Source organism: Puma concolor, chromosome C2 (genome assembly GCF_028749965.1).
Source record: "Puma concolor isolate L17-30 chromosome C2, mPumCon1.1.hap2, whole genome shotgun sequence".
In the NCBI taxonomy this organism is placed as follows: domain Eukaryota; kingdom Metazoa; phylum Chordata; class Mammalia; order Carnivora; family Felidae; genus Puma; species Puma concolor.
Window position 1 is genome coordinate 84742434 of NC_141675.1, and position 16608 is coordinate 84759041.

General features: G+C 41.1%; 1 protein-coding gene and 1 pseudogene across 2 annotated transcripts in view; one reads left to right on the plus strand and one right to left on the minus strand.

The window, feature by feature from the left end:
• LOC112849904 (putative cation-transporting ATPase 13A4) overlaps positions 1-16608 on the minus strand; it is a 134213-nt gene that overhangs the window by 9956 nt on the left and 107649 nt on the right. For both annotated transcript variants that reach the window (XM_086675021.1, XM_086675022.1), the window contains 6 exons: positions 16451-16560; positions 14255-14351; positions 12661-12733; positions 5345-5516; positions 4151-4344; positions 2699-2787 (listed from right to left, as the gene is read on the minus strand). In XM_086675021.1, the coding sequence (XP_086531147.1) occupies positions 2699-2787; positions 4151-4344; positions 5345-5516; positions 12661-12733; positions 14255-14351; positions 16451-16560 (735 nt within the window). The remainder of the gene's footprint in view (positions 1-2698; positions 2788-4150; positions 4345-5344; positions 5517-12660; positions 12734-14254; positions 14352-16450; positions 16561-16608) is intronic.
• On the plus strand, positions 10033-10668 carry LOC147577370 (large ribosomal subunit protein eL22-like; annotated as a pseudogene).

Sequence of the window (16608 nt, forward strand, 5' to 3'; positions counted from 1 at the left end):
GGGATTATAAACTGGTACAACTCTATGGAGGGCAATGCCATTGAAATTAAAAGTGGAAAACCATTTCCGGGAGTTTATCCTAGAGACAGACTCGTACATGCCTGAAATGGTATATGTATAAAGTTATTTTATTGCAGCTTTGTTTGGAATAGCAAAACATTGGAAGCAACCTAAATGTCTATCAACGGGGGCTGCGTATAAATTATGGTACATATATGTATATTGAAACAATATATTAACATAAAAAGAGGAATGAGGAAGCTCTATGTACTGTCGTGCGACAATTACCAAAATACACTGTAACATGAAAGATCGTGGTGCGGAACCGTGTGTGGTCGGGGCAGCCATGGGCATGCCCCATGAGGGTCTCCTGCCAGGAGAGTAAGTAGCAGGTGCTCCAGTGCTACCCTTGGAATCTCCCACCACATCTACCCTGAGCCCACACTCCTCATGAGTTGCTCATAGCTAATACCTGAGGATGGCAGGTCTTCTAATCACACTCATTCTTATAAGATACTAGATACCTGTGATGGGCAACTGTGGCTGGGCTTTCTTAGAACTGCACTGCAATCTGAAACCCTACCCCTCTGGCCCTCCTTCCGTCACTCCTTCATGGGGGTCAGACCTACACCATAAGGTGCCACCCTCCCCTTCTCTTTGGGCTTCCTCGCCTTTTTGCCCCTACAGGCATTTCCTCCATAGCTTGCTCACACGTCTCATCTCATTTTGCCATCTTCAGCTCAGAAGACCTGGACAAATTTAATAGTCTGCTATTTGTGTAAGAATGTGGCAGAATACACATATAAGAAATATATATATGGGGCGCCTGGATGGCTCAGTCGGTTGGGCATCTGACTTCGGCTCAGGTCATGATCTCACGGTCCGTGAGTTCGAGCCTTGCATCAGGCTATGTCTGTCAGTTCAGAGCCTGGAGCCTGCTTCGGATTCTGTGTTTCCCTCTTTCCCTGCCCCTCACCCACTCACGCTCTGTCTCTATCAAAAAATGCATAAACATTTAAAAAAATTAAAAAAGGAAATATATATATGTGTCTGTGTGTGTGTGTGTGTGTAGGCATATGTATAAAATATGTGTATAAAAATAAAAGTGTATAAAATAAAGTGTTGTCATCAGTAGCCTCCAGAGAGGAGACCTGGTAGCAGGGGAAAAAGGATGAGAGGACAGAACTTTTTAACTTTTGAATATTAAATGTTGTGAATGTATCTCGATTTTTAAAAAAATGCAATTTTTAAAAATGAGCAATAACTAGGTTACAAAACAGCATGATTCCATTTAAAGTAAACTGCATAAGTCAGTCAATGGACTTTTATCATATACAAAGTTTCAAAGATGGAAGGATAGAGTGAATACTGTTATAATTTTCTCTGCCTGCATATTCACATTTTCTAGAATGTACCCACAATTTTATGTAATAAGAAGAAAAATAATTATTTTTAGGGTGAGCAATAATTCTCTGCAGACTCCTTGGCAGTCATGTTGGCAATGACCCCACACAGGTCCCCCCAAAACTAAATAGGCTCCCTATTTTGTTGTACCAGAGGAATCAGCCTCTCTGTAAGACTCTTTCCTCTTAAAGAGTGTGACTAAACCCAACATATCTTAACCCTAACTTCTGCAGGATTAAGAAGTTTTAACTCACTTAGAAGTCTAGCAGCCAAAGACTATCTCCATGACTGCTTACTCAAATTCATGAACATATTTAACAATAGTGGCAATTACGCTGTTAACCACAGTGATACAATTATCACAAGGAAAACCGAATGTAGACATGAGTTTGTATGTCACGTGTCAAGAAGGGTTGGTGAAGGTTTTGCTGGTTTGCAATGAACTGTGAGCTTCCAGTGCTCATCTCCACTACAAGGATCAGTCATTTACTGCCCTTACGTGCCATGGGTTATGTTAGGCACTGGTAATATGAAACTGAATAAGATAGGACCTTGGCCTTCATGACACGTGTGTTTGAGTTGGAGAGGTGGGCAGGCAGGCTCACGTAGCACTAAGTAAAAAAAGTCCATTCCCTTTTACCATCTCTTCTGTATTCTATTTATTGGTCTAAAGGACATTTGGTAATAATAAACTTCTAATTCAAAAGTATAGGTTAAAGGAATTGACATACACATTTCCCCTAGCTTGTATATGTAAAAATTGTCTCATAGATTTTGACATTTGCCTCAAAATTACACACTCTAAGAGAGTTCATGAGGTAAGTTATGGCTCTTGGCAAACAAGTTTTGCAGACATTAAGTATGAACATACAAACACGTCTTTATTATAGAGATTTTTTTTTAAAGATGTAAGTACAGATTTGAGAATTAACAGAAAAAGTGTTACAGGCAAACTGTTTTCAACAGCTTCAAAACAGAAGCGCTTAGGGGAAAAAAATTTCTTACGCTTGAAACAGTGTATGTATATAGATTTTTCCATTCTTACAGGGATCTTTTAAAAGAAAAATGGTCAATGCTTCTGAAATATTTGAAATCAAGACTAGACAGAGTCTTATTTCCTGGCTGGCTTAAATTTAAAAAAATACAAATAAATGTAGTATTCTTTTTTAACTCTACTATTCCAAAAGGATAATCAGTGTCACGAGTCCATGTCAATTGCCACCGTGACCTGCTTCTTGCAGTCAGGGTATTATATAACAGTAAACCATCATCATAGCCCAGAGATAAGACTTACATCCAAACGCCTGTATAATTCTGGAATGTCAGCAAATAGAATGAATAGACACACACCCAGCTGTATGACCAGCACAAGGACAAATATATCTGAGGAAATAAGAACACAAGCTATCATTTAGAGAAATTGGAGTATATACGGAGTTTCACATCTATTGACAGACATATTCTAGATTAACACTGATTAAGCTTACTTGATTCCTACATCCAAACACAGCATAATAAATGGAAAGTACTCATTTCTATGCAATGGGTCTCACCTCCACAATTTCTATGCATGTCCTTGAAGCAGATGGAAATTTTCACATGCATGTTGTAAGTTTCAATTAATAAAAGTGGGAAATATAGAGAGAGCAATTTTGACCTAATGTATTTTCAAACAATGCCTTGAAGACAGTTAAGTATCCAAGTCCTTTTAATGCAAATCCCCTGCTTCAAATTCTATTCTGGAAAAAAAAGAGGGCTGTAAATAAACAAATATTTAAATTGCAGTAATGTAGAGGTAAGCATTTGACTGCTTTCTCATCCCAAGAAGGAGAAAGGCAAAATAATTTTCTCTAAATAAACTAATTCTTATGAGGACATTGATCCTTCAACTTATGCTTCTAAATTTTCCCAATTAGGGGTGCCTGGGTGGCTCAGTTGTTAAAGCATCCAACTCTTGATTTCGCCTCAGATCACGATTTCATAGTTCATGGGTTCGAGCCCCACATCAGGCTCTGCATTGACAGCATGGAGCCTGCTTGGGATTCTCTCTCTCGCTCTCTCTCTCTGCTCCTCCAGTGCTCATGCTCTCCCTCTCTCTCTCTCTCTCGAAATAAATAAGTAAAGGTAAAAATAATTAACTAAATAATTAATTAATTAAATGTTCCCAATTTGAGAGGTAGGGATGTATACAAATGAATGTTCCACAGGGTAACCAGGTCACCCACTTCTCCTAACACACACCGCACTCCAGTCCAGAATGTAAGGAGGTAGCATGTACTTTGGCCAAGAGCCTCCACAATTACCATAGCCAGGTTCCTTCAGGCTGGACCCCCTCCCAGGCTGCCAACCACACAATGCCATCTTAACCATTGTCTTCATGGCAGGAGACATGTTCCAACTGAGTGTTGTGACACTTCTCTCTCTCCACCTCCTCCCAGATGAATTCCGACAAGTACTGACACGTGAGGAAATAAATGACTCGTCCCAATTTACAGTGGTGCCATGAAAGGACACCTGGAGACAAACTTCCGGTGAAGGAAAGAGGTAGAGGAAGAAGCCCTAGAATTTAATGCAGCTTTGAGGAAAGGAGCAAAGAATGAGGCTGCCAAATGTGTTTATAGAGCCCTGGAGTATAAAGTCAAGGGCTCCAGATAAGCATCAACTCCGCTGCTGCTCCCCGAGTGACCTGGGCATGTCTGTTCCTTCTGATGACCCATCACTTCTGATCTGGTACAACGCTACTCACAATTTTTATATATGGGCTGCCTAAATGGTTTTCCTTTAGAGAAAATAAGAGCCACGATGATACAGTTGATTGTTCCCAAGAACCATATGGTAGTATTTTCGAAGCTTGTGAAGGCACCGTTACTTCCAATTTTTTCTGGAGCGGTGGGAGAAATGGTTAACTTTGAGATGCTTTCATTTTGCACTGTGCAGGCACTAAAAAAGAAACAAAAAAGGTAATGAACGAAGATGACAGGTCTTTATGGAGCACTGGTAACTACAGGATTCCATGCCCTCAGTGCTTTTGTAATTACCTACACTTTGGGAAAGAATATACTGAGAAATAAGGGGAAAGAAACCAACACAGATAGATCTATATTTTGGATAGATGAATAGATAAAAGATAGATAGATGATAGGTAGATAGATAGATAGATAGACAAGTTATTTATTCAATAATTTGGGTACCCTTCATGTGTAGTAAGGTTATGTGGGAAAAAGATGAGTAAGCCATGAGCTTTTCCTCTTGTGGCTTAAGATCTTTGAATATTGATAAATAGGGTGACCATATAATTTATCATCCAACAGGAGCATATTTGAATGTGAAAGGAAAAGACCAGTAGCATCAGCAAAGCCGGTAGTTGCCAGAGGAGACATGCGTGGAAGGGGTGGGAAAAATAGATAAAGGGGATTCAGAGGTCCAAACTTCCAGTTATAAAATGAATGTTATGAGGATGCAAATTACAGCATAGGAGCTGTAATCAAAAATAGCATATTAATATATGGTGACAGATGGGCACCACATATCATGGTAAGCAAGGAATGGTGTATAGAATGGTCGAATTGATAACTTGTTATTAATGTAACATTGTATGCCAAATATACTTCAACGATTAATTAATTTAAAAAATTTCACTGGGATATCAGGCTCAAACTGGGGCTGCCTGGGCAAATTATAACGCATGGTCACCCTAGGTGTAAAAGAAGGTCATGGATCATTATCACACAAGACAGGCAAAAGTAAGTGCCAATGGATAATATCCTCCCTCAAACTGTGCTACAGAGGAGAGAAGATCACTGGAAAATTCCCCAAGGGACTTGAAAGAAAGCCAACGCCTCCAGAAGAATGAAGAACCCTTTGCTTCTTGTCATAAGGGCCAGACCGTGTTTGATGGAAATTAGGATGTGAGAAGCTGGCATCAGAGCTGTGATAGTACCTGTGCATCTCCATGGAATACCAAGGCTGCCTCTGAACCAGAATGAAGCCCACAATGTGCATGGCTAAGCTGAGAAGAATGTTGAGAATCACAGAGAGCAGCAGAGGTGGGGAGATCAGCCGTCCTGCAGGCCTGAAGGGCACCAGCTTGGGGTAGGCACCATTCAAATTCACTACAAAATAAATTCAAGTGTTATGTTTGTGAGAGAAGGAAAATACTGTATTCTTCATCAGAAGAACAGTGCAAATTCTTGGGCCCACACAGCCAAGGAAACTGACAAACTGGAGTACATCAGGGTTTTGAGGGAACAAAATACAATGAATGGCTTCAAACTCAAGTCATAGGAGCAATTCTTAAGGGAGAAGACAAAAACAATCATGAAATGCTTTCGGTTTTGGCTATTTTTTTTAATATATGAAATTTATTGTCAAATTGGTTTCCATACAACACCCAGTGCTCATCCCAAAAGATGCCCTCTTCAATACCCATCACCTACCCTCCCCTCCGTCCCACGCCCCATCAACCCTCAGTTTGTTCTCAGTCTTTAAGAGTCTCTTATACTTTGGCTCTCTCCCACTCTAACCTCTTTTTTTTTTTCCTTCCCCTCCCCCATGGGTTTCTGTTAAGTTTCTCAGGATCCACATGAGAGTGAAAGCATATGGTATCTGTCTTTCTCTGTATGGCTTATTTCACTTAGCATCACACTCTCCAGTTCCATCCACGTTGCTACAAAGGGCCATATTTCATTCTTTCTCACTGCCACGGCACTCTCAACAATAGCCAAATTGTGGGAAAAGCCTAAATGTCCATCAACTGATAAATGGATAAAGAAATTGTGGTTCAGTTTTGCCTATTAAATAGGCAAAGTCCATCAAATTATAGGTGAGGGCATGATGATAACGTACACTCTTATACACTGCTTCTGGAAACGTACACTGACACAAACCTTCTGCAGGGCAATTTGGCAATAAATATGAAAACACCGGAAAATGTTCATAATATTTGACATGGTTATTCCATTTCTGGAAATTTGTCTTAAGCTAACTAAAAATATCAGAGATGTAGAAAGATGTTCTTTAGTGCATCACTTACAGTAAACTATGGTACATCTACATAATGAAACAACAGGCAGTCGCTAAAAAGCAATGCTTTAAAATATTCAGTGACAATGGGACACCTGGGTGACTCAGTTGGTTAAGCATCTGACTCTTGATTTCGGGTCAGGTCATGATCTCGTGGTTCGTGAGTTCGAGCCCCGCCTTGGTCTCTGCACTGACGGCGTGGAGCTTGCTTGGGATTTGTTCTCTCTCTGTCCCTCCCCTGCTCACTCTCTCATTCTCAGATAAATAAACTTAAGTAAAATAAATTAAATAAACTTAAAAAAATATTCAATGACAAAATGAGAAGTGACATCGGAAAAAATGGCAGAGCAGACAGCCCTAAGTTCCCATCCTTCCACAGAAACATTGAAAAACAAGCAGAAACTATCAAAACTAACTTTGTCAGAACTCTGAACAACAAAGGTTTACAGCAGTCAAACATGCTGAATCAAGAAAAAGGCAACTTAAAAATGGTGGGAAAGCTTTGTGACATCTGTACTTGCCGTTGCCCTACCCCTCCTCAGCTCAGTGGCAATCTCAAAGTCAGTCATTGGCCCTCCCAGTGGAGGACTCTGGTCTCTGGTCACAGAGAGGAAGAGCAAACTGCATCCATTGGGTATGTCCGTTCTAACCTGTCTGGGGGTACCTGAAGGACTGGTGCAAGGCGCTCATCTCTGTTTCACCTAATGCAAGACTGAACTCAGGGCAGCAGCATCCACTGCTTGAAAACAACTGTAAGGCTCACCAACTACCCACAATCACCTGGGGCAAAAGATGGCAGTTGAGACATAAAATAATAGCTATGATAAAGAAAAGCTAAAGAACATTTCTTTGGAAAATTATGGCTTTCAAAAACATATGTGTATTTTGGGGACTATAGAAAACCATGCACACACCTAAGGCAAGTTACCCACTCAGGAAAGACTGGAACAGCCCCTCAGTTTTGAGCTCTGGATGATCTCTGCACTCAGCACAAGCCTGGCTAAGTGTTGAAGGGCCCCAGCACAGAACAAATGTGCAAAGACTGGGAGAGGTTGTTCTTTGTTCATGGTTTTACACTCATGGAAGTCAAGAAAATCTCTGTCAAAAACACTAGCTAAACAAAAGCTAAAGGAACAGAGATTTCATTGACCATACATGGCAACTGATACAGTCTGCAAAAAATAGTTTATGAAAGTCACCAAACAAACGGACTATGACAGCCTTCAAAAACTAGCAGAACAAAAGCCGTCAAATCCTGGGGAAGGGGGATTTCCAGAGTTATCTGGATTTCCAGAGTTACGACATTATAATATTCAGCAGAACAAAATAAGTTGACAGAAATAACCTCTGAGGACACCCAGACATTGGACTTACTAGACAAAGACTTTGATTATTTTTTTCTAAATCCCAGCTTTTTTTAAAATTTATTTTTTAAATTTACATCCAAGTTAGTTAGCATATAGTGCAACAATGATTTCAGGAGTAGATTCCTTAATGCCCCTTACCCATTTAGCCCATCCCCCCTCCCATAACCCCTCCTGTAACCCTCTGTTCTCCATATTTAAGAGTCTCTTATGTTTTGTCCCCCTCCCTGTTTTTATATTATTTTTGCTACCCTTCCCTTATGTCCATCTGTTTTGTATCTTAAAGTCCTCATATGAGTGAAGTCATATGATATGTTAGACAAAGACTTTAAAACAACTGTTTCAGGGGCGCCTGGGTGGCTCAGTCAGTAAAGCGTCTGACTTCAGCTCAGGTCATGATCTCGTGGTTTGTGAGTTCGAGCCCCACGTTGGGCTCTGTGCTGACAGCTCAGAGCCTGGAGCCTGTTTCGGATTCTGTGTCTCCCCCTCTCTCTGCCCCTCCCACGCTCATGCTCTGTCTCTGTCTCTCAATAATAAATAAATGTTAAAAAAAATTTATAAAACAACTCTCTTTTTTTTTTAATGTTTCTATTTATTTTTGAGACAGAGAGAGTCAGAGCATGAGCAGGAGAGGGGCAGAGAGAGGGGGAGACACAGAATCTGAAGCGGGCTCCAGGCTCTGAGCTGTCAGCACAGAGCCCGACCTGGGGCTCGAACCCACAAACCATGAGATCGTGACCTGAGCCAAAGTCGGACGTTCGACTGACTGAGCCACCCAGGTGCCCCTAAAACAACTCTTTCAAATATGCTCAAAGAAATTAGGAAACAATGTATGAACAAAATGAAAATGTCAATAAAAAGACAGAAAATATGAAAAGGAGCCAAAAGAAATTCTTTCTAAAGAATCTTTTTTATAATCTCTACCTCTTCATTGACATTCTTTCTTTTGTCCAGTAAAAGTAACTATTTGAGTGGCGCCTGGGTAGTTCAGTTGGTTAAGCATCTGACTTTGGCTCAGATCATGATCTCACAGTCTGTGAGTTCAACATCTGTGCTGACAGCTCAGAGCCTGGAACTTGTTTCAGATTCTGTGTCTCCCTCTCTCTGGCCCTCCTTCACTCGTGCTTTGTCTCTCTTTCTCTCTCTCAAAAATAAATAAAAATAAAAAAATAAAAACATTTTAAAAAAGTAACTATTTGAGCAAATATAAAAGGCTGTAGGGGCACCTGGGTGGCTCAGTCGGTTAAGCATCCAACTTGGGCACAGGTCATGATCTTGCAGTTCATGGTTTCAAGCCCCACATTGGGCTCTGCACTGACAGAACAACGGAGAGCTATTACTTAATGAGTACAGAGTTTCTGTTTGGGGAGATGTAAAAATTTTGTAAGTAAAGAGTGGCAATGATTGCACAAAACTGTGAATGTAATTAATGCCCCTGAACTATATGTTTAAAAATGGTGAAAATGGCACATTTTATGTTATGTATATTTTACCACAATAAAAAAGAATTAAAATATTTAATGACATGAACATTTATGACAAAGTTAAATGAAGAAAATGTACGCACAACTATATACAGAACATAATTCAAATTTCTTCATCTATATACATACAGAATGCTTTAATTTGTTAGTTCCGAATGGTAGGATAAAGATGGATTTTTTCCTTTGTTATATCTTGCAATGTTTTCCATCTTGTTTTATAATGAATATATATTAGTAACCATAAGAACAAAAAATAATCAAGTTATTTATCAAAATATAGAGGAAAACCTGGAGATGCTTGTTACTAAACAGAGAACAATTAGAGCAGAAATGAGGGCTGTTTTCAAAAATGTGGAAGAAAGACTGATCTAGGGAGAAAACATAGATGCCTCTTTGCCACCCTAAATCGCAGAGCTGGGATGGGTGCAAGTTACATAGAGATAGGCTTGGCTTCATAAGAAGAATTCTGTTAATTCTTTCCAGAGACTTGAGTGTTCTTTCCAGAGGGTGTTCTTTCGAGAGATTTGAGCCCCTTGGATACACCTGACACTGTCAGAATTACAGGGAACACAGCAGTAGTCAAGATAGACAAGGTGCTGTTCTCACAACGCACACACTCTGGGAGAGGGGAGGCAGGAAGACGCAAATAAAAACACAGATAAAATCATAACTGCAGATTGTGAAGGGCACCCCCCCCCCCCACACACACACACAAATAGAGCACAATTGTGCTTTCTGCCTCCACTGCCACCTTGGTGCCCATGAAAAAGTTTCTGGTGAAAGGGGGCAAAAAAAAAAAAAAAAAAAAGAAAACGGAAGAAGCAGCAAGTTATGAAGTTTGCCCTTGACTGCACCCACCCTGGAGAAGAGGGAATCATGGAGGCTGCCAATTTTGAGCAGTTTGTTCAAGAGAGAATCAAAATGAATGGAAAATCTGGGAATCTCAGTTGGAGGGGCTCTAACCACTGAAAGGAACAAAAACAAGATTACAGTAACTTCTGAGGTGCTTTTTCCAAATGGTGTTCGAAATAACTCACCAAAAAAATATTTGAAGGGGGCACCTGAGTGGCTCAGTTGGTTAAGCATACAACTTAGGCTCAGGCCATGATCTCATGGTTCCTGGGTTTGAGCCCCACATGGGGCTCTGCACTGAAGGTGTGGAGCCTGCTTGGGATTGTTTCTCTCTCCCTCTCTCTCCGCCTCTTCCCCACTTGTGCATGTTCTCTCTCTCTCTCTCTCCCCCCGCTCTCAAAATAAAGAAATAAACCTAAAAAATATGTCTGAAGAATAATCCCTGTGATTCATTGCTAGTAGTTGCTAACAGCAAAGAGAGTTACAAACTGTGTTACTTCCGGATTAACCAGGATGAGAAAGAGGAGGAAGAGGTGGATTAAAACTCATTTATCTGGAACATTTTGTATGAATTCTTGAATAAAACTTGGGAACTAAAAAAAAAAAAAATAGAGCACAATTGTGTAATAGAGAAAAATTGGCTTGGTGACTACTTAAAGTGAACTTCCTGAGGTGGTGACATTTGAGCTAAGATCTGAATAAGAAAAAACCAAAGCCATATAAAGATGGAAAAGGAGAGTGTTTTAGGCAAAGAAAAGAGCAAAAACAAAGGTACTGCGGTGATCACAAGCTTGACAACGCTCAAGTGACAAGAAGACCCTGGTGCCTGAGATAAGAATGTAACAATGTGGTTGTAAGTGAAGCAGAAGCAGGCATGGGCTAGAGCATTTTAAGCAAGTAGGTGACAATAAAATTTACTTTTCAAAATTAACACTCTTACTGCTCTTTGAAAGGTAAATGGGGAGGAGGGGAAGCAAGATGAATTGTGAGGCTGTTGTGGGAATCCGTAAGGGAGGTGACATGGCTCTGTGTCAGGGGGTACAGAGCTCCAGAAAGCAGAGCCAACAGGAGCTCCATCCAAAGGGATGTGAAGGATAAAGAAAAGAGAAACCAAGGATGGCTCCAGGTCTTTGAACAACCAGGTTGTTTTACCAGAATGCAAGGAAAGGAAATATTTTTCCCTTTCACTGATGTGTTCTAAGTGCCTATTATGGTAAGTAGTACAAATTAGGCACTCAATAAATAGCTAATAATTTTGTTGAATACCAGATCTGGTAGAAGATAAGAAAATATATTTATATGCTGATCCAGCAGACCAGAGGAAAGTTGATGACAGTGAAGAAGGACATTATAACAGAAACAAAATCCCCAAGAAGGTAGGAAGAGGTAGGATTAAACGTTTAAGTGGAGCTGTTGGCATTTATATGTAACAGAGAGGAAAGCAGAGAATATGGTGGATGGTGGGGAGTGGATGGGTTGGGGTGAAAGCCTACAGCAGGGAAATTGGGAAGACGATTCATGTTAATCAAGAGGTGGAAATGGGAGTGGCCTAATGGCAAGATTATCTTTAATCTTCATTCAAAATCCCCAAAGGCTAGGATTTAAAGATCTAAACGGGGCACCGGGATGGCTCAGTTGGTTAAGTGTCCAACTCGAGATTTCAACTCAGGTCATGATCTCACAGTTCATGAGATTGAGCCCTGTCAGCACTGACAGCATGGAGCCTGCTTGGGATCCTCTCTCTCCCTCTCTGTTCCTTCCCTACTTGCGCTCTCTCTCTCTCTCTCTCTCTCAAAGTAAATAAGTAAACTAAAAAAAAAAAAAAAAAAAAAAAGATCTAAAGCATAAAAGCTATCCAGCCTCTATAAACTGGGCATATATTAACTGTAATTACACCTGAAAGCACACTGAAGACAGCATTCCTGATTTTCAAAGTGCACTTGAGAAACTGAACAAGAAGACCATGGGAGAAGGGAAGAGGGAAACGATAGTTACAAACAGAGAGGAAGGGAGGCAAACCACAAGAGACTCTTAAATACAGAGATCAAACTGAGGGTAGTGGGGGGAAGGAGTGGTGGACAGAGGGGAAAATGGGTGATGGGCATTGAGGAGGGTCCTTGCTGGGATGAGCACTGGGTGTTGTATGTAAGCAATGAACCACAGGAATCTACCCCAAAACCAAGAGCACATTGCACACACTGTATGTTAGCCAAATTGACAATAAATTATATTTAAAAAAAATGAAAAGCAATAAATTATCCCAAAATATAAATAAATAAATAAATAAATAAATAAGTTTAGTGACCATTATGGAAGCCCTGTATTTTGTGGAAAACAGAAAAATAACTAGCCAGCTTTTCCATGGCTAATACTTTTATTTCAATCCAAGACTCACAAATGGGGCTCCTATTTCCTCTTTCCCTCTCTGAATAGACTTTTGGGCATAAGTCCCATATCCCTGAGGCTGCAACTGGTGTCCCTCCTAGTGGACCAGCCCTTCTGGAAGAGCCAAGAGAGTTTCAAAAATGTCTTACTTGTTACACCAATAAGAGTTGTGATGGCCAGATCCTGGAACAGAAACTGGTAATTTGAAAGGCTGTTTGTCTCCTGAAAAGAAAAAGGAAAGCAGGTCAAAAATGTTGTGACCCTCTGGATGAAGTCTGACATCAGTTGCATTCATTTTTGTTCCTGCAACATGGGATTTTACAAGAAGAAGGTGTGGCCAGGGTCCTGTTTGTGTTGGTAGAAGTACCAAAGATAAGGCTGTGAAACCCTCTCCAACCAGGAGGCCACCTTTGTGTGCTTTCTAGGCTGGGTCCTTTGTACATCAACATCCTCCTGTTGAGGGAGATGTCTTACTCTACTAGATCCATCTCTGATCTCTTTTCTACCTGCTAGCAGAAAGTCAGGGTTTGGTCTGGCACAACAAGACAGTGAGTTCCCAGTAGTAACAAGAGACAAATGTGTGGTGATCTTACCCAAATTTTACCAGTGGAAAAAGAATAATTGAACCTACTATTTGCAGTGTTGGGTGTTATTAGCAAGTCCTGATAAGGCATCCTTGATATTCTTGGGGGGGAAAAAGGTTAAGATCTTACTGATTTCAAGTAACTTGCTTCCTTGCCCCCGTTTTAGTGGAAAGGAGATCAAGATGACCCAAGTTCAACTCTAGTTTGTAGCATGAGTTGTTGGGATTCCAAAATAGGACCAAATTTCTGTGCACAGCCTCTCCTTCTCCATCTCATTCATTGTGAGTGGGAAAAGACATAAGCAATCTGAAAATAACAAAACTAAAACCTTCAGCCCAGAAGCAAGAGGGCAGGACATAGAGATGAATCTAACGAATCATCATCAGGCTGCTTATACTTGCTCATGAGAGTCGACTGCAAAGTTTTCAGGGATTTTTTTTTTTTTTTGAACTGGCTGTTAAACACAGCCATTGTAGAACCTGAAATTATACAAATCTACCATTAAATACATTATGCTAAAACAAAGCTAATAAATACCCCCAATCCAGCACTTCCTAATCCTTTTCCTACATTGTGCTGTTATCTATGTTCTTTAAGATATTTACAAGTCTTCTATCTCGGGGGTGCAAGTACTACATAATGACATGCTATGTGCACATCTCTTCCCAACTCCATGCTCAGTGACGTCAGGCAGGCAGCTCGAAACCAGCCATGGTGGGCATATTTACACCATGGAAATCAGCAAACATGAATAACCAGGGCTTGCTGTCCCAGGGAGAGCGGCTCTGAAACATTTACCAGCTCCCCAGTCCCAGATCATCTCGCTACTGAATGGTACGCTCGGGTAGAGTCACACTGGAACAGAGAAGATGGAGACCTCGTCCAAGCAGCCAGAAGCAACTGCGAGAAAGTGCTATGCCTTGATCGTCAGCTACTGCTACAACACAAAATGTCTCTGTCAGAGAGTCAGAGAATTGACACCTTCAGCTTCTCCCGTGTGCATCTATTTCTGATTTACTTTCACCATAAAGGTAGTTTCAGAGGGGCCCTTGGCCCTCCAAGCTCCCCCACGTGCACTCTTCCTCAAGAGGCACTGCAGGTTGGGAGGATGCAACTCCTTGTTTCAGTTCTAACCAAGAGCTCGGGTCACCAGTCATACCCAGTAGAGCAGCAGAACACCAACATACTGGATCATGCTGTACAGTGCCATGTACTTGAACATGCAAAATGAGGTAACGAGAGCGGCACGTCCTTCCCTGTGTAAGCAAAGAAAGGACAGAGTAAGGAGATGGAAAGAAAGGTCAGTGACTCTGTTGTTCAGCTGAGCTTAGAAACACTCCAAAGCCTGATTATTCAACAGTTTGTCTGACAGACTGGACAGCCTCGAGCCAGAGGGAGCTGCCTGTCAGTATGCTAAACGACTAGACTTTCAGGAAAGACCAATTGCGGGCCCAGCTCCCCAGCCTTGGTCCAGTTCGGGAGCCCAGAGTGCATGGTAGCCTCGTGCTCTCTGTGGGCATCATGTCAGAGCGGAGTCAGAGGACCTGGGGATGCGTCCTAGAGCTCGTACCTACTCACAAGTGTAATTTGGAAGGTCATTTCCTTCTGTCAGTCACAGTTTCTTCATCTGTAAACTGAGGAATTTAAATAAGATTGCAGGCTTGGGGGCTATTTTCATGAAGGTGTTTCATTTCATTCCAATCATTTGGCCATCTCCGCTTTTTCTAAAACGGCACTGAAACAGTGTCTATGCTCAAATACACCATATATCGAATTTAAATAGACTGAAAACAACGAACGTGTTTGTTTCCGTTACTGTTGGTGGACTTTGAGTAAAATGGTATATATTTAAAGCATAAAATAGATTATTTATGAGATGCCACTTTTATCACTTTCATTGGAGAGAAAAGAGTTTAAATTTGCTTCTGGTCATAATGTTTTCCTGGGATTCCAAAGCCTGATTTCAGAGCGGGCTTTTCCCTGTACTGGGGCTCAGCTGCTGTCATTTGCTCTACCAGAAGGTAGTTTCTCGTCATCTCTCACCTCCTTAGAAAGGGTTTTCGCATGCCACACACCTGCAGCAGCCAATTCCACCTCCCCAGCCGCCTTCTTACTTTTCCCATTACCCTTGATTTATCTGTGTATGTGTTTATTGCCTGACTTCTCCACCAGAAGAAAGCTTTATGAGGTCAAGGAATGCGTGGTTTACTTGCTTCTGGGTCTCCAGCGTCTCCACCAGTTCCTGGCACTAAGTGCCTGCTCTATAAACATTTGTCACACACATAAATTTTTAAAAATTTGGGAAGAGCCAGCGAAATCATCATTTTAATGTGGTGGGAATAGTATGACATTTGTAGAGACAACATTTAAATAGCATCAGTTCTAACATAATTTCTAATCCTATATGGCTGTGTGAGCTTGGGAACCTCAGTTAAGTTCTCTAAACCTCCATTTCTTTATTTGTAAAAGGAAACAGTGACCACTCCGACATCTCCAGGCTGTTTGGAAGTATAAGATAATGGGTATTAAAGCACTTCACAAGCTGTAAATACATGCTAGTTATAATCACCCAAAGCGGCCACAGTGCTAACCATCTCTATCATCCCAATAAAATACAGCAGAAGTACATTTTCTGGGAGGCACAGATAAAGCACCAAGGGAGATTTTAGTAGAAGCAGCAAAGATGAGTTAATATTTTGAAAACTGGGCATGGGAAGGATATTCCAAAGAAGCATAAAGAGGCAAGAGGAAAAGAGGGCAATCGGGGAAGGGAAAGTTTGTCTCTATCCCCCATTATAAAGCACCTATGGAGATATATGTAAAAATAACAAGATCAACACTTTCAAAGCAGTTACCACTTCCAGATTCCAGGGGTGCCTGGGTGACTCAGTGGGTTAAGCTTCTGACTCTTGATTTAAGCTCAGGTCATGATCTCACAGTTTGTGAGTTCAAGCCATGAGTCAGGCTCCGTTTTGCTCATGGAGGCTGCTTGGGATTCTCTCTCTCCCCCTCTCTCTGCCCCTCTCCTGCTTCTGCCCCCTCCCCTGCTCATGCTCTCTCTCTCTCTCTCTCTCAAAATAAATAAACAAACTTTAAAATTAAAAAAAAAGTTCCAGATTCCAATTTTCTAAAAATAACCTATTGAGTGGTTTTCATTATGCCACTATTCTCCCACAGTTATTTTTAACTGCTGGTAAGTCCACTCAGGAGTAGAATGGCTGACTGCATTGTCCTGCAAAGCACCCACCCCACCAGGGACACAAAATTTCCCTGTTGTTTCCCTGGCCGAACAATGGGATCTGAACTTACAAGTCAAGAGAGATTAAAACAGTGCTGGTGGAAAGCGTCTACTTACTTGATAAGGTGAGGTACACACTCAATGTTTGGAGTTTTAGAAGTGAAAGGTGAGGCCACAGATGCCTCCTGTTCTGATAAAGAGATGCCCACGTGAGCCATTTTCAAAGCCTGAAAGCAAAGAGTCAGCTTACTCTGCTTGCACACTCACAGATGTCT